This window comes from Kogia breviceps, chromosome 4, assembly GCF_026419965.1.
Source record: "Kogia breviceps isolate mKogBre1 chromosome 4, mKogBre1 haplotype 1, whole genome shotgun sequence".
NCBI classification, from domain to species: Eukaryota; Metazoa; Chordata; class Mammalia; order Artiodactyla; family Physeteridae; genus Kogia; species Kogia breviceps.
Genome location: NC_081313.1, coordinates 109,196,639 through 109,220,910, shown reverse-complemented (window position 1 = coordinate 109,220,910; position 24,272 = coordinate 109,196,639). Strand labels below are relative to the sequence as shown.

The window sequence follows — 24,272 nt, the reverse complement described above, 5'->3', positions numbered from 1 at the left end:
ACTGAGGATAGCTTTGCTATAGTATATAGACAGTTTTTGTGAATGGTTATAGTGTGCTTACCACTGTTAATAATTGTGTCTTCAGTTAAATTCTGATTAAAAGAGGCAATGCAATGAAGTGGAAAATAGGGTGAATTAGATGTCAGAGTTTGGCTTCTACTTAATAAAGGATCATTCTAAAGTCTTTGATTTTCCATGTCTTAGTTGTTGTAAATATTGCTGCTTTGAATATTGGGGTGCATGTATCTCTTTGAATTAGAGTTTTGGGTGTTTTTTTTTTCCAGATATATACGCAGGAGAGTGGGATTGTTGGATTATATGGTAGCTCTATTTTTAGGTTTTTAAGGAACCTCCATAAATGTTTTCCATAGTGGCTGTACCAGTTGACATTGCCACCAACAGGGTAGGAGGGTTCCCTTTTCTCCACACCCTCTCCAGTGTTTATTTTTTGTAGGCTTTTTTTTTTTTTTTTTTTTTTTTTTTTGCGGTATGTGGGCCTCTCACTGTTGTGGCCTCTCCCGTTGTGGAGCACAGGCTCCGGACGCGCAGGCTCACTGGCCATGGCTCACGGGCCTAGCTGCTCCGCAGCATGTGGGATCTTCCCAGACTGGGGCACGAACCCGTGTCCCCTGAATCGGCAGGCAGACTCTCAACCACTGCGCCACCAGGGAAGCCCTCCTGTGGGCTTTTTGATTATAGCCATTCTAACCTGTGTGAGGTGATACCTCATTGTTGTTTGATTTACATTTCTCTAATAATTAGCGAAGGTGAGCATCTTTTCATCTGTATGTCTTCATTTTTTACATTTTCCCTGTAAATTTATTTAATTTAATTTTTATTTTTTTATTTTATTGGAGTATAGTTTATTTCCAATGTTATGTTAGTTTCAGGTGTACAGCAAAATGATTCAGTTATACATATATATGTATTCATTCTTTTTCAGATTCTTTTCTCATATAGGTTATCACAGAATATTGAGTAGAATTCCCTGTGCTATACAGTAGGTCCTTGTTGCTTATCTGTCTTGTATATAGTAGTGTGTGTATGTTAATCCCAAGCTCCTGAGATTTCCCTCCCCTGCCATGTTTCCCCTTTAGTAACCAAAAGTTTGTTTTTGATATCTGTACGTTTGCTTCTATTTTGTGAATAAGTTTGCTTGTATCATTTTAAAAAATCAGATTCCAGCATATGAGTGATATCATATTATTTGTCTTTCTTTGTCTGACTTAGATCACTTAGTATGGTAATCTCTAGGTCCATCCATGTTGCTGCAATGTATGTCTTCCTTGAAGAAATGTCTGTTTAGGTCTTCTGCCCATTTATTTATTTATTTTTATTATTGTTTTTATTTTTGGCTGAGTTGGTCATTCATTGCTGCACGCAGGCTTTCTCTAGTTGGGTGAGCGGGGGCTACTCTTGTGGTGTGTGGTCTTCTCATTGCAGTGGCTTCTCTTGTTGCAGAGCATGGGCTCTAGGCACACGGGCTTCAGTAGTTGTGGCACACGGGCTTAGTTGCTCAGTGGCATGTGGGATCTTCCAGGACCAGGGCTTGAACCCATGTCCCCTGAATTGGTAGGCGGATTCTTAACCATTGCGCCACCAGGGAAGCCCCTTCTGCCCATTTATTGATTGGGTTGTTTGGTTTTTTTCTGATACTGAATTGATTGAGCTGTGTGTGTAATTTGGATATTAACCCCTTGTTAGTTGCATTGTTGGTAAATATTTTCTCAGTACATAGGTTGTCTTTTTGTTTAGTTGATGGTTTCCTTTGCAGTGCAAAAGCTTTTCAGTTTTGTTAGGCTCCATTTGTTTATTTTTGCTTTGATTTCTTTTACATTGGAAGACTGATCTAAGAAAACTTTGCTACAATTTATATCAAAGTATGTTTAGCTTATGTTCTGTTTTAGGAGTTTTATGGTGTCATGTCTTATACTTAGGTCTTAAAGCATTTTGAGTTTATTTGTGTATATGGTATGAGGGAATGTTCTAATTTCATTGATCTACACATAGCTGTCCAGATTTCCCAACACCACTTGTTGAAGAGACTGTGTATATTCTTGCCTGCTTGATTGTAGATTAATTGACCATAGGTGTGTGGGTTTATTTCTGGGCTCTCTATTCCGTTTCACTGATCTATGTTTTTGTGCCAGTACCATGCTGTTTTGATTACTGTAGCTTTGTAGTATAGTCAGAGGTCTGGAAGGGTTATACCTCCTGCTTTGCTCTTTTTCCCTGGATTGCTTTGGCAATTCTGGGTCTTTTGTGGTTCCACGTAAATTTTAGGATTATTTCTTCCAGTTCCGTGAAAAATGTCATAAGTATTTTGATAGGGATTGCATTAAATCTGTAGATTGCTTGGGGTAGTATGGCCAAGACATGGAAACCACCCAAGTGCCCATCAACAGACAATTGGCTGAAGAAGCCAATCAACTCAGCCGGGCCCTCTCTATGGCTTGATAGTGCTTTTGCTTTTCTTAGGTTAGCACTTTTCCTAATTTTTGATGACTTTGCCAGACCTTTATCTCTCAAACTCTATACCCCAGTTCAGACCACCAATCTCATATATGCTTGTATACATTCTTGATTCTACTTTTCAGGAAAAACAGAAATGATCAAATGTAAATGCTCAATTTATTGTCTCCTACTTGCACACCTATCTGCAGTAATTTTCATTTGTAGGTCATTTTTTTTTTCTGCCTCATTAAGTGCTTCTGTAGTTCATTAGCCTTGCATAGGGTGCTGTGTCCTAACTTGTTTGGGATCTTAGTCCAACACTCCTCTCTGGGTACTTTTAGATGCTTTGTCTGATTTCTTCCATTCAGTTTGGAAATACATATCTTTAAGTATATACCTTGTCCCTTTAGATATATAGATAACATACATACATACAAACAATTATATATATATATGTTTTATATGTATATATCTTTTTTCTTTAAGAAACAGCCTTTTGTAGCCTCACCTCTTCTTTACTTATCTGGGGTGACCATAGATCTTGGTTGCCCAAGATAATCTCAGGTTTCTCTTGTGTGTTTAGGGCTGTCTTTTACTTTCAAAACTCTGCAGTTTTTTTAAAAAAAATTATTATTTTAACCTCATTAAAAATTATTTATTTATTTGGCTGCACTGGGTCTTAGTTGCAGCATGAGGGATCTTTAGTTGTGGTACGTGGGATCTTTAGTTGCGGTATGCAGGATCTAGTTCCCTGACCAGGGATCAAACCCAGGCCCCCTGCATTGGGAGTGTGGAGTCTTAACCACTGGATCACCAGGGAAGTCCCCAAACTCTGTAGTTTAGATGGTCATTTGTGTGGTCACATTATTTCTCTCCCCCTTTTAAAGGGAAGCCATTGTGAATAGTATATATAATACTTACCATCTTACTTTCTCAGCTCTTTTCTCTTCATCAATTGCTACTGCTGTGTAACTACCCCCACCCCTACCACAACTCTCCACTGAAATGGTTCTTGCAAGAGTACGAAAGACCACCAAATTGCTAAATCCCATGGATGCTTGTAGTCTTTATAAAAATTTTGGTTTTTCTGCAGCCTTTGGCACTGTGCATTATTCCTTTTTTCATCTTCGTCATCCTTGACTTTTGAAATAATATTTTACCATTGGTTTTCTCTTTTCTCTTTTGTGGTCTGTCTTTACTGATCTTCTGTGACTTCTCTACTTTCTGTCCTTAAAATATTGCTGTGTCTTAAAATTCTAGTTTATTGATCCTTTGCTTTCTTTTACCTTTTCTTTTTTAAAAATTTATTTTATTGAAGTATAATTGATTTACAATGTTGCATTAGTTGTTTCTGGTGTACAGCGAAGTGATTCAGTGTCTACACACACACACACACACACACACACACACACACACACACACACTTTTTCATATTCTTTTCCATTATGGTTTATTACAGGATATTGACTGTAGTTCCCTGTGCTGTATAGTAGGGTCTTGTTGTTTATCCAAATCTTTTCTCTTTTTGATTAATGTGTTCTTCCTGAATAATTTCACTACCGACTATGTGTGAATAACTCCTGTATCTAGAACTCTAGTCTAAGTCTTTCTCCTGAACTCCAGAACATTTTTTCATCAAAATATCAGAGGTCTTTCTGCAACTGTCTCACAGGCCCCTTGAACTCAATCTATAAACACTCTTATCCCAAACTTGCTTTCCCTCCTGTATTCTCTACCTCTCTCTTTTCATCAAATCTGAAACCTAAGAGTCAGGCATCCTCTTCCCTCATTCCTCATATCCAGTCCCCAAGTCCTTTCTCTGTCTCCTAAATAATACCTAGCTCTGTCCCTTTTTATCTTCAGTGCTATTTTTTGGTTCAGGTTAGAACATTATTCTTACTACAGGCCTCCTTCTCTAGTCATTTCTCTAAGTTTCTGTCAATGTGATTTTCCAAAAGGCACAAAATGATCTTGTTATCTATTATTTCACACCCTGTTTACTCATTGCCTGAGTGGTGAAGTCCTTACATGTTTGTGTGAAATGGTTCTGAGAGTTGATCTGGCGCCAGCCTGCCTTTGTAGCTTTTGTTGCTTCACTGCACACTCCAGAGCTAGGGTTACTAAGAATTACAGTGTATGATGTTTTCTTCTTGCAGGGAAGAGAATACCCTTCTTCCCAACTTGAAGCTGAGAGGCTTTAAGTACTTAATCGATAGTACAGAGTAATGGTTATGATTGTGGACTCCAAAGACACACTGCCTGGAATCTAAACCCAGCTTTGCCATTTACCATGTATTTGGCTGTGTTATTTTGGGCAGGTTACCTAATCTCTCTATGCCTTAGTTTTTTCGCCCATAAAATAGGAGTAAAGTTGTGATGATGAATCAGCGTTGTGAAGGGTAAATGAATTAACATATGTAATGCCCTTAGAACAGTAGCTGGTATACAATAATGTATAACTGTTAGCTATTATTTATTATTCATTGTGTATCATTTATTATTATTCTTCAGTGAGTCCATACCTGACCTCCCTGTGCAGACCTCTTGTCTACATTATAAGTTTGCCTTAGTCATAGACTGTATCACAGTGATAAAATTGTTTAAATGTCTTCCTATTAGACTGTGAGTATTTTCACAGTCATGTTTTTCTTTTCATACTTAATGAATGCTTTTAAGTCAGTGAATGAATGCACAGAAATATTCCCAGTGCCTGGCATTGTCCTTTGAGCATGGTAAATGTTCAATATCTCTGTTTTAGTGAGATGTCTATAACATGAATACATGGTTTTGATGTCTATAATATAAATAATATAAATACACTATATATATATAAAACCATATATATAGTGTTTTCTCCCACAGTCCTCTCCTTTTAAAAAATTGAGGTACAATTTACGTAAAAAGCACACTTAAAAAAATAATTTATTTATTCATTTTTGGCTGTGTTGGGTCTTTGGTGCTGTGCACAGGCTTTCTCTAGTTGCGGTGAGTGGGGACTACTCTTTGTTGTGGTGTGCAGGCTTCTCACTGTGGTGGCTTCTCTTTTTGCAGAGCACGGGCTCTAGGTGCGCAGACTTCAGTAGTTGTGGCACATGGGCTCTGTCGTTGTGGCTTGAGGGCTCTAGAGCACAGGCTCAGTAGTTGTGGCACACAGGCTTAGTTGCTCTGTGGCATGTGGGATCTTCCGGGCCAGGGCTTGAACCCGTGTCCCTTGCATTGGCAGGCAGATTCTTAACCACTGCACCACCAAGGAAGCCCAAAAAGCACACATTTTTAAGTGTATAATTTTGAAAAATGTATACATTTGTTTAACTACAACCCCAGTAAATATATAGAACATTTCAGTCACTCCAAAAAGTTCCTTCATATACCTTTCTAGTCCATTCCCTTCACACCCTGCCCCTGCCCAAGCACTGCTTTGGTTTCTATCACCATAGATTAGTTTTACCTGGTTTAGAACTACATATAAATGGAATTACCAATATGTATGCTTTTGTGTCTGGATTTTTTTCCAACATTCTTTCAGAATTCACCTATATTAAGACGAGTAGTTCATTCCTTGTTATTTCTGCATAGTATTTCAATGTAGAATATATCATAGCTTGTTTATCCATTCTCCCATTGATGGTCATTTGGGTGTTCCCAGTTTTTTGCTATTAGGAATAAAGCTGCAAGAAACATTTTTATGAAAGTCTTTGAACATATATTTTCATTTCTACTGGATAAGTGTTTTTGAAAAGAATTGCTGGGTCATAGATGCCAAGTAATTTTCTAAAATGGTTGGACCCTTTCATACTCCTTCCAATGATGTATAAGATTCCATATGCTTCATATTCTTACCAGCAACTAATGTTATTAGTCTTTTGTGGAAGGATTTTAATTTGCATATATCTGATGATTAATACTGTTAGCATCTTCTCCATGTGCTTTGTTCCTTCACCATTCATATATCTCCTTATGTGAAATGCCCAAGCCTTTCACCCATTTTAAAACTGGGCAAATGGTTTGTCTTATTGCTTTGTAGGAGTTCTTTGTATAGGCTGTTTACAAGTCCTTCGTCATTTATATACATTGCAGATATTTTCTCCCAGTTTATGACTTGCCTTTAAAAAAAACTTTGCCTTTCGATGTGTAAGTTTTAAATTTTAATGAAGTCCAATTTATCAATTTTTCTTTTATGCTTAATAACTTGTGTCTTTTTAAAGAACTCTTTGTACTCCATGATTGTATAGATACTCTATGTTTCTTTCTAGAAGCTTTATAATTTAAGCTTTTACATATAATCTTATTTTGAGTTAACAGAGAATACTTTACAAATGCTTAGATAAGTTCAGGAGCAAAGCATTCTAACTTTTTTATTATTGTTGAGATAAATTTCACATACTGTAAAATTCACCTGTGTATAGTATACAGTTCAGTGGTTTTTTAGTATAGTCACAGAGTTATGCAACCATAACTGCTATCTAACTCCAGAACATTTCATCACCCCACATGCTTATGAAGTAAGTCAGACAGAGAAGGACAAATATTGTATATCACTTATATGTGTAAATAAAACATACTAGTGAATATAACAAAAAGAAACAGACTCACAGATACAGAGAACAAACTAGTGGTTACCAGTGGGGAAAGGGGAGAATTTCCAAGAAATCTTGTGTTTCCTAGTCAACATATTTTCTTTTGCCACAAAGACTGCTCTCTTTTTACTCTCTACTGTCCCCACATTTTACAACCTATCCTTTATTTTCCTTCACCTACTTTACAAAGAATATTGGACTCTTAGACATGAGTCCCCTCATCCTTACCTTCATATCTATAAATCTTTCTGTATCCATGTCCATCTTTGCTTCCTTTTTATCCTAGCAAAGGGGTTATCATTTCTTCTGAGGTTAACCCTTTCATCTATACTCTATCCTATCCTCATCTGCTTCCTTAGACGCCTTACTTTGTCAGTCACCATCTCCCTTCCACTTCACATTCTTTGTCATTAATATATAAACATGTTCAGATGTGTCCTTTTTAAGAACAAAATAGCTGTCACTCTACTTCATGATTCCTTTTCTTTTTCTCTTTCCTTGACATTTGTCTTAAACTCACTTTTTACTCTCATTTAGTCCTCAATTCTCTGCAGTTTGACCCCAGCACTCTATCCTTAGAACTGTCCTTTCCATGGTCACCAATGACTTCGTTTCTAAAGCTAGTGGATGCTTTTTAGTAACAACTGTGGTATTTCTTCTTCCTCTCTAAAGTGCTCCTCTTGGGCTTCCCTGGTGGCGCAGTGGTTGAGAATCCGCCTGCCGATGCAGGGAACATGGGTTCGTGCCCCGGTCTGGGAGGATCCCACATGCCGCGGAGCGGCTGGGCCCGTGAGCCATGGCCGCTGAGCCTGCGCGTCCGGAGCCTGTGCTCCGCAACGGGAGAGGCCACAACAGTGAGGCCCGCATACCACAAAAAAAAAAAAAAAAAAAAATGCTCCTCTTTCTTGGTTTCTTTGAGACCAACTTCCTGATTTTAATTCCATATCAGTCTGTCCTTTTATAGTTTCCTTTGCATAACATCAAAGCACAGTTTAGTAAAAGCTGTTCAGGGGGATACAAATCATTGTGGTCTAAGGATGAATCTCTGGTTTAGCTTGAATGTCTAGGATAAGTCTTTCATCAATTCATAGACATTTGCTAGGGATTAAATACAGGAAAACTAAAATTATATTTGCTGTCAAGATTTGGGATGAAGATGTGTTATGTTGCCAGTTATGGATTTTTTAACATGCATCAATAGGGTTAGGGTTAAGGTTCTCTTAAGGAAATGAAGGAACGCAATCAAAAGCTGTGACTGATGAATTGTGAGGAATTGACCATTCAGCCTAACAACAGACAGATCCTGGAACGCCAGTTCTCTTCTTTCTTGGCAACTGTCCTACATGTTGTAGTGCCTTCAGTTCACCAGAGTAGTATCTCCATCATACAATTCATTGTTTTCTCTCTTTCCCTCTCCTCCTCATCTCACTCACTCCATTAGTCTTTTTAATTGTGAAATATAATGTACACAAAACAAATGCAGTGGACTTTCTTTTTTTTTTTTTCCTTTGGGTACTGTATCTGTGTAAACATTATCAAGTCAAAAAATAGAACATCATCAGTGCTCCAGTCCTCCTGGTATAACCCCCACCACCCATACCTAACTCCTAGGTATAGCCACTCTCCAAACTTTTGAAGCCATCATTTCCTTTGTTTTGCTTATAGTTTTAAAAACTAAATATTCATCCCTTGATAAAACTTTACCCGATTTAAATCTTCTTATAAATGGCAAAATACAGTAACTGTGTTTATGGGTGTCATTGTGTAATTTCTTTTGTTCACAGTCCATTTATGTTTTTGCCTGTAGCTGAAGTTCATTCATTATGTTCGTTGTGTGGTGTTTCATAGTATGAATATTTACCCATTTGGTTGGTAAGTATATGAATAGTGTCCAGTTTTCAGCTATTATGAACAGTGCTGCTGTGAACATTCTTGTATAATGGCATACTTTTCTGGAATGGAATTGCTGGGTCATTTTTATAGATTTGTCTAAGTAGTGTACATATTTAAAAAACTATTCTCTAAAGAGATTATGCCATTTTCACTCACACCAACTATATATGAGGATTTCTACCCCATTTTGTGTTGTTCATCACTTTTTTACTTGTTTTTGTTTTATAAGGAATTAGCTACTGTTATTTAAACTGAAAACTGTTTCTGTTTTTTCATTTTGATATTAAAGTAACAAAAGTATTTAAAAATCTGGGTTAGTCTTATGCCATCTGAGTACATGCCAGGAAATTAATATGTATTTTCATTATATTAAATGTACTTACATATTTTATTGTTAGCTATTTTAGCTATTTTAGACTAAATTTTATATACACTTGAGTGATAACTTGCCACAGATTTTATTCTTTTGTTTTAATCTAAAATGTCATAGCTGTGTAAATTTTCAGCCCTAAACTAAATGGTGGTATTTTATATAAAGTTCTTCTGTGTTATCTTGAGCAGTAGTACAACTTTGGGTTTCATTATATAGGTCTTATTTCTAGGAGTTTATATGGAATATTTATTAAAGTAATTCTAATGAATCTTTATTTTTCTTTAAAGTTGGCCTTTGCCAGAGTTTGATCCAAGCCAAATTCGACTAATTGTATATCAAGACTGTGAAAGACGAGGGAGAAATGTCTTGTTTGACTCCAGTGTTAAGAGAAAAAATGAGGACATATCAGTATCGGTGAGCATCATTATTGATTTGGTTCAAATTTAATGTCAAATATTCTAATTCAGGAAGGAATGAGTAGGATTTCAGTTATGGTACTTCTATTTGTCAGTACAAAACATTTTTACCATGTTATTAAAATTTAGAACACTGATTTTGAGAATTTTTAAAGGAAAAAACATTTGCCTTATTTGCATTGGTCTAGTACCAGAGAAAATTTTAGTTTGACATGTATTTACTTATATACTTGTATTATGAGATATGGCTAGAGCTACAGGGATTGTTAAAGTGGATCTGGTACAAATCTCTCACCTTATGATTGTGGAAAGTGTGACCTAGAGAGGTGAAATTATATGTCTGAAGGTACAAAGCAAGTTAAATCTGTAGCCCTTAGTTCATCATATTTTCCCATACTATACAGCAATAGGAAGAACATCTATTCTACTGACTTTGAACATCATATTTTGAAATATTTTATGACTAGTTTAGCAGTAACAAATGGCCATTCACTTGGTCATCCAAGAAAACCCAGGTGATGCTGTTGTTTTACTGCTGCTACCTCTATTAAACTTTCCGATGTAAAGACTCTCCATCGCCTGGATCTATAATCTGGAAATGGAAGCCTGGAATTGTGTTTTCTCTCCTTCCTTAAACTGACAATTTTCACTAACATTTTAGTAAGCAACTAGAATTGACTTTTAATAGGCAAAAAGTTACTTTTTAATAGGCAAACTATTTATTTTTCGAGACTTGGGAGTTTGTACTTGAGATTTTGTGTTCTTAGAAAAATTTGATACATTGGACGTGGTCTGTTGTCTTACTTATAATAGCATCCTCATTATCTACTTAGATGGCATATAATAAGTACTTGCCTAATTTTTGAGTTATTTTGATTTTCAGGTTTTATGATGTTCTTCTGATTAGTAATACATTTCTTAATATTCTGGAGATTGTGCTTTGTTTAAATTTCTTAGCCATTCTCTGGACACTTTTTTCAATCTGACAAGAAAAAAAACATTGCAAAATGTTCTTAAAGTATTGTTTGGTTGTGCAAATGACTAAGTATCTACAGAGCACTAGGCTCTTGGAGATTTAGCAGTCTCTACCCTCTTGGTGCCTGCAATTAGACATTCTTAGGGAGGTGAACATTGAACAAACAAACAAATAAATAAATAATTCCAAATTGTGATTGGGTACTGTGAAAGAAGCACAGAGAATTCTTATGAGATTCCACAGGAAGGAACCCATTTTTTATCAGTTTGGTTGTAGGGGTACTAGGAGGGTCTCACTGAGGAAGTGACATTCAACCTGAGGTCTCAAGAAATTGAAGGCATGGTATAGGGGATGAGTATTCCTTTAAGCAGGACCAGCAAATGCAGTCTACAGGGTTACTTAGGAGCTTAGTGAATTGAAGGATCTAAAAGAAGGTCAGTTTGGCTGGAATGATAGTAAAATAGTATGTAAAGTAGCTAGAGATGAAATTGGAGAGAGGTGGAACAGGAGCTCGAATATTCAGGGCCTCATAGGTCTCTGGGTTAGAAGTGTAGATTATATTCTAAATGTAGTAGGAAGCCATTGAAGGGATCTGGTTTATGTTTCAAAAAATCACTTGGGTAGAGAGTCCAGAAATTAACTCACACATACGTGGTCAGTTAATTTACAACCAACGAGCCAAGGAATATGCAGTGGGATAGGACAGCCTCTTCAATAAATGATGTTGGAAAAACTGGACAGCCACATGCAAAAGAATGAAACTAGACCACTCTTTAACACCATACACAAAAACTAACTCACAATGGATTAAAGACTTGAACATAAGACCTGAAACCTTAAAACTCCTAGAATAAAACATAGGCAGTAAACTACTTGACACTGGTCTTTGCAATGATTTTCTTGGATGTGAGACCAGAAGCAAAGGCAACAAAATTAACAAGTGAGACTACATCAAACTAAAACAGTTCTGTACAGCAAGGGAAATCATCAACAAAATGGAAAGGGAGAAAAGAGAACCCTTGTGCACTATCTGTGGGAATGTAATTGATGTAGGCACAATGGAGAACAGTATGGAGAATCCTCAAAAAATTGAAAATAGAATTGCCATATGATCCAGCAGCTCCACTCCTGGGTCCGAAGAAAATAAAAACACTAACTTGGAAAGATCTATGCACTCCAGTGTTCACTGCAGCATTATTTATAATAGCCAAGACATGGATGCAACCTAAGTGCCCATTGATGAATGAATGGATAAAGAAAAAAATACATATAATTCAGCCATAAAAAAGAAGGAAACCTTCCTGTTTTTGACAACATGGATAGACCTTGAGGGCATTATGCTAAGTGAAATGAGTCAGACACAGAAAGACAAATACTGTATGATCTCACATATATGTGGAATCTAAAAAAAACTGAACTTGTAGATACAGAGAACAGATAGGTGGTTGCCAGAGGCAGGTTTGGGGAGTGGGGAAAATGGGTGAAGGGTATAAAAAGTATAGGTTTCCAGTTATAAAATAAATAAGTCATGGGAATGTAATGTACATATGGTCACTATAATTAATAATACTGTATTGTATATTTGAAAGTTGCTAAAAGAGTAGATCGTAAAAGTTCTCATAACAAGGAAAAATTTTTTTTGTAACTATGCATAGTGATGGATGTTAAGTAGACATTATGGAGATCATTTCATAATATATATTACAAATACTGCATCGTTATGTCATACATCTGAAATGAATATCATGCTGTTGTCACTTATATGTCAATTTTTAAAAAATGGTGAAAAAATCACCTTGTTACTTAGAGAATGGTTGGATGTGGGAGGATGAGGGAGAAGGAAGCGTTTGGTGAATTCAACGTTTTGGTTTGAATAGCTGAGTGGTGAGATGCCTAAGAGTCAGAATTGTAGATGGTCAAGCAGACAGTTGAAATCTAAGGCTAGCTGCAAATGTGATAAGCATGTTTTTTTTGTATTTAGACTGCTAATAGCTCAGCAGAACTTGACTAAGACTGACAGGTTGACAATCAATACTCTCTTGATTATTTCTTTAGCAAATATTTATTGAAGTTTTTTTGTGTGCTTGATGATGTTCCATTGAATTGCAGCATATAACTTCTCCTTTACTATTTCTCTTGGTGCTATTCATTGTGTTTCTTTAGCATTCTTCCCTTTTGTCTTAAACAGCCTTGTGAGTCTCGTGTCATGCTGTTTCTTGAACCCTTTCTGCCCACCTTTTCTGAAATGATGCTTCATTAGTCTCATTAGTCTTCTCTCCATCTGATATCTCCTTCTTCCCTCTGTTAGCTTTTTTTCTTTGCCTGCAAATCTTCACAAAGCCTCTTTACCCAACACCAACAAAATAATTACCTTTTACTTTCTCCTTTATTTATATGCCCTTCTGTCTTTTTCTGTCTCTTTTTTGGTCCTTCTCAGTCTTCCTTCTCAGTGTTTGTTGGTGTCTCTTAGTCTCTCACTCTCTCTCTGGCTCTCCTCACTGTCTCAGCTCAATCTCTCCTTTGTATCTCTTAGTCTCTTCTCTGTGTCTCTTAGTCTCTCAGTAGTAATCTGTCTACCAGCTCTAAGCTCATACCATCCACTCATTCCTCAGTCTTCTGAAATTTTCCTGTAAGCCTCCTTCTTCTTTTTCAGACTTTCCTCTAGACTCGTCAGTGACTAGAAATCAAACAGCCTTGAATATTTCCAGTCTCAGTTGTTTTATATATCCTCATATTACGTGCTATCTCCCTAGATGAAGATTTATCCTCTTTCAAGGTTTATTGTATCACAACTTTATGAATCCTTTCTGATGCCTCTTTTCTGCTACATAAGAATTCTCATAGTCCTTTGTTTATAGTCTTTCATAGACTTCTATATCGGAGCTGTATTTGTATGTTTATTTGTTATTAAATTGCAAAAAAAAGTAAAAAATTTGTGTTATTCACCTTTGTTTCCTGAACGGCACACTGCCTCACACATGGTAAATACTCAAGACATATTTTGATCAGCTTTAATTAAAAGTTAGGAAGTTTATTATCAAAATCCTGTAAATACTTTAATGAAGATTTTATATGTTCCTTTTGAACACTACGGAACACATGGTTTTTTCCCAAATTGTGAGCTGTTGGAATCATTAAGTGATTTTTTTTCATCTACTTTACTGTACTTATACCCTTGGAACATCAAATCATGTCAGTTCTATATAGGCAAAGAGGGACTGTGTGATGTAAATGATCATTTTAAACTTCATACACAATATTTTGGGTCCATACATAATGATGAGATAGTTTAGCATTAGCAGTTTCCTGAATATTGTCTTACAATGCTGAAATAAAATTATATTAATCAATGTATAGTTTTCTCAGAACATTTATTTTCCAACTCTATTATATTCTGTGAAAAATGACTCTTGAACATTCAGTGATTTTAATCAAGAAACTTCTCTCTTCTGTAAAAGTTTATTTTTATTTTTTTACTTTTGATCCTCAGACCTTATTCATCATCTAGTTGAAATGTAAAAATTATTGAGATGTGGTTTCTTTTAACACTGATATAGCCAAATGGATCAAGTGTGATTTGATCATATGATACTATCTTTATCTTGGACATTATTTCTGTGTTAACAATAATCCATTAACAATAATCCAGTGCATGTGTTCCCAGTGAAGTTACATCATCACTCACATGTTTCAGCCTTCATTGGTTATATACAAGAATAAAGTTGTACATCAGCAGATTAAAATAACTTTGGAAAGGTGAATATAAATTTTAATGTGTTAGAGTTTTGTACACTCAGAAGCATTGTACAAGTGCCAGTAGTTGAATTGTAATTGTGATATCAGATTTGGAACAAAGGATTTGGTTAGGTAATTGAATCTATATAAAAGTTAATACACAGAAATAATTAAACTCAGTATATACAAATAACTTCCAATTGGAAGTATGAAGGAAGCTAAGGCTCCATTTAAAATAACAATTTTGTGGGATAGAGAGGGTGGGAGGGAGATGCAAGAGGGAGGAGATATGGGGATATATGTATATGTATAGCTGATTCACTATGTTATAAAGCAGAAACTAACACACCATTGTAAAGCAATTATACTCCAATAAAGATGTTAAAAAAAAAAAAGCATGGGGGCTTCTAATTAAAAAAGGACAGGTGCTTTAAGCATTTGGGAACTCAATAAAATTTATTTTTTAGCACCTTAAAATATAAATAGCAATTAAAAAAATGCCTTTTCATAAACTTAACGAAATTTATATGTTTAGAACTTTAAAAATCTCCTGAGGTACATAAAAGCTTACTTGAGCAAATGAAAAGGCAAAATATATTTTTGGGTAATACTCAATGTCATAACGTTGTCCATTCTCTCTAAGTTGCTTTGTAAAATAATGCTATCTCCATAAAAATGCCAACCTTATTGTTGTTGTTATTATTATCATTATTTTTGGTGGATGGTGGTATCTGGAAATAGATAGCAGATTCTAAAGTTCAAATGGAAAGAAATTAGCAATAATAGGTTGGAAAACTGAAAAAGAAAGAGTAGTGAGGTTGAGTAAGTTCTACCAGATTTGAAAAATATACTCTAAAGTCTCAATAATTAAAAGAATATATTATTGGAACATAAATAGATCAACACACTAATGGAATGAAATAGAGAATCAGAAGTAGATCTAAATACATGCAAGAATTTAATATATGATAAAGGCATCATCTTAAGTCAGTAGGGTAAAGATTAATAAATGGTATTGAGATAATTAGCCAATTATAAGAAAGATAAACTTAGGTCATATCTCAAGTATATCAAACATTTAAATTAAAAAAAAATAAAACTGTGACATTACAAAAAGATAACATGAGTTCCTATGTATCTGTGGAGTGGAAAACACCTTTTAGCTATTGCTTAAAATGCAGAAGCCATAAAGTTAAAAGACCTACACGTTTGACAACCAAATAAAAAAAGAAATGGAAATAACTTGGATGGTGAGCAAAACAAAGCAAACAAACAAAAAAGAAAAAAACTACCATGAGGAAAATTAGAAGATAAACAATACCCTGGGAAAACATTTTTATAGGATATAAAACCAGCTGGTAATCTTTCTATATAAAAAATTCCTAGAAATCAAGACAGGAGAACCATTCAGTAGAAAATTAGGTGAAGGATAAGACCAGGGAGTTCACATACAGATGGCCATTACACATTTAATAAGATTCTTCCTCTCATTCATAATAAGGAAATGAAAATTAAAACTATGTTGTGATTTTAGTTCTTTCCTTTTAGATTGGCAAAAACCCAAATGTTGCATGACAGTACTTTGCTGTTAAAGTGAGTGAGTGAAATGACATCCTTGGAGGGGTAGTCTGGCAGTATCTACCAAAATTATATGTATTTATGTTTTGACCCAGCAGTTCCACTGGCAGGGTTATTAACAGATGACTGGTTAAATAAGCTGTAGTATATTCACACACTGAAGATAGATGAAAAGATTCTCTATGATATTAGTGGAAAATAAAGCAACAGCAGAACTGAATCACTTTTTCTGTAAGTGAAAAGGAAAAGGAATATGCTTATATTTGAAAACAGATACTGGAAGGATAATAGTAAACCAATAAAAATGATTTTACTTATTGGCAATGTGTGGAGTGGGGAAGTGAGTAGTTAAATAGTGGAATCTAGATTTCTTTGTGTCGATGAAAATTCAGTTAACAGTTAAGCTAAGAAGAAATAAAGATAATTTTATTTGAGCCAAATTGAGGATTGTAATGTGAGAGAGAGATTTTCAGAAGCTCTGAAAATTGTTCCACTGGTCAAGAGTTAGAGAGGCATATGTTTTTGAGAGAAAGAATCATGTATCATATTGACAAGTTAAAATTATAAATAAAGTTCATCAGAAATTTTTTTTAGTCAGGTATGCACATACAGAATGCGCCTTTAGTCAGTGTGATCCCCTGTACAGGATGGGAAAGGAATATTAATTTAAAAAATTACAATGCTGACATTAGAAGAGACTTTTTCTCAAAGTTGATTACATCCTCTTACCTTGAGGGGATCTGGTTAATGTATAATGCAGATGCACATTGAACATTGGGAAAGGCATGTTATGTGTATTTCAATTCTGACTTAGTTTGATTGTCCTGTTGTAGAGATTTTAGATCTATAAGATATTGTGCATAGAAGTATATGTAAAAGCTGTGACACCCCCCTCCCACACACACACCCCTACCCCTTTCTCTGTACAGTGTCTTTTCTCTTTCCCATTCTTAAGTTATGGCTTTTTTTTGAAACCAAGCAGCAACAACTTTGTTGGAAGATGGTCTAGTGAGGGGACATGGCACAGTAGACATTGACCTTCTAGGAACAGAAATTATGCTTCAGTCCTGGAATTGATATATGTTTGTCCCTTTCTTCCCTCTAGCAAATTGCTTCTTGTTTCAGAGATTGGACATATATAGTTACCTCAGCCTGGAATGTCTTTCTACCCCTCACATTCTTCTTCTTTCACCTTAACTCCTATGCTTTTTTGTAGTTCCAGTTTAAATATCATTTCTGATCTGCCTAGACTAAGTTAAGTACTTTCTTGGACAGTTCACATAAACATCATTGTTCCTTAATCTCTTCATCTATAAAGTGGGGATAATAATAGTACTTACTTCATAGAGTTGTTGTGAGGAATAAAAGAGTAAATATATGTAAAACAGAAGAGTACCTGACCAGATACTAGGTGCTATGTGAGTTAAATGTTGCTATCATTATGACTTTTATTAGACATGTTTGAAATAATGTATTTAATTATACTAATTTGTCTATTTGTTAAATATCTCCTCCTGTTAGATTGTTAGTTTCACAAGGAAAAGAACTGTTTTATTCACTTCTTTTCCCTAGTGCTTGGTACACATAGTACTCAGTTACTTTTGTTGACTGATAAATGGTGGTTTGCAATAGTAGATAAGTCAGGCCAGCTGGATTTTGAAGAATGAACATACTGGTAACTGTGGTAAAGCATTGCAGTGTTTTTAGGAGTATCAGAGAACTTGGTGGATTGCAGCTTTGGTAGTTGTGAGCAGTGAAAGCTCTAGAACCTGTTCGGCAGGGAGAGGAGAACAAGAGGAATAAAGCAAAAAAAATTTTTTTTTTTATTAATTTTTATTGGCATCTAGTTGCTTTACAATATTGTGTTAGCTTCTACTGCACAGCAAAATGAATCAGCCATGCATATACATATATCCCCTCCCTTTTGGTTTTCCCTCCCATTTAGGATACCACAGTGCATTAAGTAGAGTTCCCTGTGCTATACAGTATGTTCCCATCAGCTGTCTATTCTTTACATAGTATCAATAGTGCAATAGTGTATATGTGTCAATCCCAATCTCCCAATTCCTCCCACCCCACCCCTTTCCCCCTTGGTATCCATACATCTATACTTTTGTTCTCTGTGTCTGTGTCTCTATTTCTAAAGCAAAAAAAGCAAAAAATTGAAATACATTCTTCTTCCATGCTAGACAATACAGCCTTCTGGTCCTAAGCTCAGCTATTATTAAAAATGTAACTGTCCAATACATGGATGCATTCTCATTTCAAAAGATTAAACTTACATTGAAATATGTCTCATTTGCATTTCTCTTCCGATTCCTACCCAGTTTTTTTCCATTAAAATGTTACTTACATTAGCTTGTAATGGGTATATTGTTATATTTAAATAAATTTATAAATATTTTTAAATTCCTCAATTTTAATTTCTAATATGGGAAAATATTGATACATACATCACACATAAACAAAATGCCTTTGGGATCCTAAATAATTTTTAAGAGCATGAATAGGTTTTTGAGATCAAATAATTTGAAAACTGCTGCAGTATATAATTAAGTCCCAACAATGAACATTGTGTAGACCATTGTAATATAGAAAAATTCCCATGATTTAATAATTTTGATGAGAAAAGTACAGTTAAAAATGCCACAAATATTATTATAGTTATGAGACAAAGAATAGAAAACAGTACTGGAGAAAATACAGTAAAATGCAAATAGTCATTATATTAAGGTTATGTTATTTTGAATTATTTCATCCTTGGTTTTTCCAAAGGTCTTTATGCTATAATTTATATATGGTGGAAAATCTGTTAAAATATGAATGGGAATAATGTCTCCATTTCAGAAGCTTTGCAGTGATGCTCAAGTTAAAGTCTTTGGGAAATGTTGCCAACTGAAACCTGGAGGAGACAGTTCTTCCTCTTTAGATAGTTCCATGACTTCATCTTCTGAGGTAAAAGACCAGTGTCCTAAGTACCAGGTAAGATCACATGTATTTTATTCGTTCACAAGTATTTTTGAGTACTACAATGTGTTGTATACCATCCTAGGGACTGAGGATGTAACAGGGACTAGTGCTTACCCTCCTGGAGCTTGCAGTATAGCTGGGGAGACAGATAGTTAAGTAGGTAAGTTTATGAACTTTGATAAATCTTAGGATAGGGGAAGCATAGAGAGCTGGGCACAGGTAGCCAGGGGCATTTTCTCCTTTTTATTTCCCATTTCATATTTTTTAGGCTACCAGAATAATTTCTTATTTTATATACTTTTAAATTATTGAAATATGAAGGCAAATATAATACAAGTCAGCTGTAGTATGAAATTAAAATATGGCTGTAGTATATGTTATCAGAAATGTACATTTTCATTTTTCAAAATTAATGTGGCTGTTCTTTTAAAATACAGAATTAACCAATCATTTTACTATATAGGAACTTCTCTATAAACTTGTTATGTTCCTATATTTTACATAGGATCATTACTTGGTTTCAAATAAGCAAATGTCATCTAATGTGAATTTATTTGTGTCATTCAAGCTTGCATGAATGAATCACAGGTATTTTACATTTAGCAGTACCAAAATAGAATCCTGGACCTTTAAATTATTTATAATTAGGTAATTGTGTTTAGATAGAAACTAACCCTTATACCATATCAACATGACAGTATATGTGGAACAGCTTCGAAGTTATAAAAGTCCAGATGTTAGTACTACCTACATGTTATGTAGTCCTAATGTCTACATAGTTCTGCCTACCCTCCTCTATTCCTCTTCCATCTTAAGCATGTTACCCTAACAAGTTCCTAATAGTGCTGTGCTATGTAGGATCATTATACTTATGTCAATTTACAAGTTTTCTAATTTGATCAACTGTACAAACTTGCCTTTCTTCCTAATGTTATGCAGTTAAATAGGATTAGCAAATGGATCCAGACTGTAGAATCCCTGAAGCAGTGAGTGATTATAATTCTCATTTTGCATCAAAAATCCCTAGAGTTTTTTAAAGTACAGGTTCCCAGGTTATATGTCTAGATATTCTGGTAGTAGGTTCATTATTGTCGTGGAAATCTGCTTTTTTAGCAAGAAGGCATTGAATTATTATAGCATATAGTTCACTACACTTGATAAAGTGTTATTTCAGGTAACTAGAACATTACTTTTGATTTACAGGGTATTACAAATTATTGCTTTCAGCAATGAGTACTTACAAAGAATTGAACTTTTAAATAAGAGCCTTTTAAAAAAAGCATTAAAGATAATAGCATTTTCTTAATTATATTCTTCATTATAGATTATGTCACATTAAAATATATAACATGTCAGTGACATTCATGATAACTATTTGGTATGTATTAGAGCAGACAGAGAGAACCTTTAACAGCAAAGTATGTGGTTTCATAAAATTTATACCCCAATTTATTTTTACTGTATTTTGCCTTCCGAGGATTCTTTTCTAATTATAATATTATCATGTTTAAATGACTTGATATTTAAATTTGTGTAGCTTGTTTAATATAAGAAATATTATTTTTAGTCAAAATAAGAATGGAGTTTGATGCATTGTAACAAAAATGAGCTTGTAAGAGAAGGTTCTCATTTCTGTCATTATCCAGAAGCAATTTAGGTTGCCAAGTAAGATTGGTATTATTGATCTTAAAAGAAAAATAAACTACTTTATCATTTAATAAATTATTCTACTCTGTTTCTAAAATGTTCATAATACCTAGCCTTCTGGAAATAAAAATTTTGTCTTAACCAAATCCCAAGAATAAATGAGTTGCTTCTTGTAGTAACCTAGGTATATCAGAAGTGATTTTTTCTTAAAAAATAACTTCGTGCCTTTATTAAAACAAAATTAAGACTATAGCACTGAGAAAGAAAAAACAATATGTCAATGAATGTATTAAAAAACATACTATGTATTAATATGAACATAGTATGTATAATGAAATGGATTGCTATTTGAAGATGTTCTTTTTAAGAAAGGTGACAAAATGTATATATATAGTTTTTTTTAACACAAGGCAGGTAGTAAACAAGCAAAAGAGTGAAAGAGAATCACATTCTAAAAAGAAAAATAGTATGTAGATGTATTCCCTGGCTTTCACTTGTAAAATGGGGGTCCTCATCACTTTATTGTTATCTTCAGAAGAATCTTTTAAGTATTTTTAAAAACTCCTAATTCTTGATTTCCCATGGTAGAATGGCATAGTGAAATTTGTGCATAATCCTCATTTACTATCTTAGATTTTTGGTCATCTTTCTCATCAGTTGTTTTATTATGTTAATTGTATTGGTTAGGAATTGCATTGGGATATCCTATGAAACAGTGGTTTAAACAAATTAGGGATTGGTTTCTTCACATGACAGGTCTGGAGAGAGGCCATCTAGGCACGATAATGTATGGGCTTCAAGATGGCCTCAGAGACCAAGGCTTCCTTATCTTTCTACTTAGCCAGAGTTACTGTGTACATACTTGTTGCCTTGTTATCCTCTTATGGTGTCTTCATCTTCAGTGATTTCCATTTATATTCCATTGACCAGGACTGTTGAATGCATGTAAATGGATAGTTGTGAAAGCTACCACTCCAACCACTGGCTTAACTCTTTGAATATAGAGACCAACTTGAAATCCCCTGTCTGCAAGGGAGGCTCTGAAATGCAGTTTTTTTCATTTGGGCACATTGCTTCCTTGAAACAAATTGGACTTCAAAAAATAAGGAATAAGATATTTGGTGGTTAACTAGTTGTATTTGCTGCAGTATATAAATAGTAACCAAATGGATGAGTCAATTTTTAGATTTTTTTGACTCCTAATGAGGACAATTAAAGAATAATGGAAAAGAATAACTTTTAAAATCAGAATTCTTTACAAACAGGACATTCTAATGCTTAAGATAAGTCTTTTTAAAAAAAATGCAAAATATGTCCAAGTTACCCCTTTTGCGAATGATTCTTTTTGCACAGTAGGAGTGGTAAAATCTGTTCAGCATGTTCAGTGAATTCTACTTCTTGTTATCTGTCCTGGAGAAGCATTGCATATGCATAAGATGTGGCTAAGAATGTTTATTTGAGCATTTATTTGTAATAGCAAAAAACAGGAAGTAACTTAAATGCCTGTCAGTAAGGGGAACAGGCTTGATAAACTGGCATTTTCATATATGAGAATACTATGCAGCTCTTAAAAGGAATCTAAGTATAACAGTATGCTTAGATCTATTATACATTGTAAAATGAAGAAAATCAAGCTGCAGAACAGTGCATACAATGTAAAATCATTAAAAAAAACATTACGTAGACTACAGCAAAGGAATTTTTAATAAGAATCAGTTTTTGAAATAGGTTTTAAGTTCTGCAATTTTATTAATGTTATGCTTATTGTTTAGGGTTCTCGATGTTCTTCTGATGCCAATATGCTTGGAGAGATGATGTTTGGCTCAGTAGCAATGAGCTACAAAGGCTCCACCTTAAAGATTCATCAGATCCGGTGAGGGATTTTCTGATTTTTCTTAATGAATCCATGTTTAGTTTTTTAAAGATGGGAGAATTTCATATAGTCTTCACTCAGATTGAGCATGTCAGATACTAAGTTTATGATGTTTTATGGGTTTAATGCTACTTCATGGCTGTTGTAACTATGCTGTGACATCTCTGTGACTTAATCATTTTTATTTGTAATAAATTGGAAAGGTTCTTGTGTTTCAGTTTCGATCTCTCTCTATCCCTCTCTTTTTCTTCATAGTTCCCCTCCACAGCTTATGCTCAGCAAAGTTTTTACTGCACGGACTGGCAGCAGCATCTGTGGAAGTCTCAATACGTAAGTAGTTATGGATGAAGGGAGAAATGAATTCTTTAAGATTTGCAAAGTATGAAAACTAATAAGCTGCTTTCAGGATTGCAGCATAAATTCAGATTTTATTCCATCCCTTAAAGTTTGAAAGTTTATGGAGGCCAGATTTTTTCCCCCAGCTTTGTTGAGATATGATTGACATATGCCATTATGTAAGTTTGAAGTATATGGCATGTTGATTTGATACATTTATATATTGCAAAGTGATTACCACCATAGCCTTAGCTTCTACCATCCTGTCATATAATTACCATTTCTTTTTTGTGGTGAGAATATTCAAGATTTACTCTGTTAGCAACTTTCAAGATATAATGCAGTTTTATTAGCTATAATTAGCTTGCTGTATATTAGACACCGAGAACTTGTTAATCTTATAACTAGAAGTTTGTATCCTTTGACCATTTTATCCCTATTTCCCCTACTCGCAGTCCCTGTTAACCATCACTCTGGTTTCTGCATCTCTGAGTTCGGCTTTTTAATTTTTTTTTAATTAAACAAATTTTAAAAAATTATTTATTTATTCTTTGGCCGTGCCTCATGGCTAGCAGGATCTTAGTTTGCCAGTCAGGGATTGAACCCGTGCCCCCTGCAGTGGAAGCACAGAGTCCTAACCACTGGACCACCAGGGAATTGGCTTTTTTAGATTCCACATATAAGTGATATCATACAGCATTTGCCTTTCTCCGGTCTGACTTATTTCACTTAGCATAATGCCCTGAAGGACCAAAGTTGTTGCAAATGGCAGGACTTCCTCTTTTTTTCTTTTCATGGCTGAATAATATCCACTGTCTATATATATACATGACAGTCTTTTTTTATCCATTCATCTGTTGACAGACACTTGGGTGTGGCTGTATTCCAGTAAAACTTTATTTACAGAAACAGGCAGCAGACTTAATTTAACCCTCAGGGTGTAGTTTGCCAACCCCTGATTTAAATGATTAGTTGCCTTATAGTACTAATAGGGAAACTTAAAACTTAAAAAAAAATAATGTTTTACACTTAAAATTTGAGGTATACAAAGAATAGCCATTAAGAGCATAAAACGAATTTGAAATTTATTTTTTTCTCCTCCCACTTAGGCTGCAAGACAGTCTTGAATTCATCAATCAGGACAACAGTACATTAAAGGCTGATAATAACACAGTTATTAATGGACTACTTGGAAATATAGGTAAAACGGTTTTATACATTTTAGAAATGTTCTTAATAGTGTAGATAATAATGTTCTTAATAATGTTAGAAGACCAAAGAACTTCAAATACTAGAAGTGGAAAAGGGATTTAAATTGCAAGTATGTGTAATATTTATATGATTTGAAAAATATAGTTTTCATATATTTGAACATAATGTTTATTTTGTACCTGAAAAAAGAGAATTGCTAAAGAAATACCTAATTTGTTTTTTGGTTTTAATT

The 24,272-nt window shown here is 34.5% G+C and overlaps 2 protein-coding genes across 3 annotated transcripts in view; both read left to right on the top strand.

Annotated features, from left to right (window-relative positions):
* Nucleotides 1–8,903, top strand: part of MEIKIN (meiotic kinetochore factor) — a 215,199-nt gene extending 206,296 nt beyond the window's left edge. Inside the window, exon 13 of the mRNA XM_067031545.1 lies at nt 8,839–8,903. The gene's annotated coding sequence lies outside the window, so the exon portion shown is untranslated. The remainder of the gene's footprint in view (nt 1–8,838) is intronic.
* The window catches only part of FNIP1 (folliculin interacting protein 1), a 131,127-nt gene that overhangs the window by 43,716 nt on the left and 63,139 nt on the right, over nt 1–24,272 (top strand). For both annotated transcript variants that reach the window (XM_059061812.2, XM_059061813.2), the window contains exons 2-6: nt 9,585–9,711; nt 18,850–18,984; nt 22,392–22,492; nt 22,748–22,822; nt 23,938–24,029. In XM_059061812.2, coding sequence (XP_058917795.1) covers nt 9,585–9,711; nt 18,850–18,984; nt 22,392–22,492; nt 22,748–22,822; nt 23,938–24,029 — 530 coding nt within the window. The remainder of the gene's footprint in view (nt 1–9,584; nt 9,712–18,849; nt 18,985–22,391; nt 22,493–22,747; nt 22,823–23,937; nt 24,030–24,272) is intronic.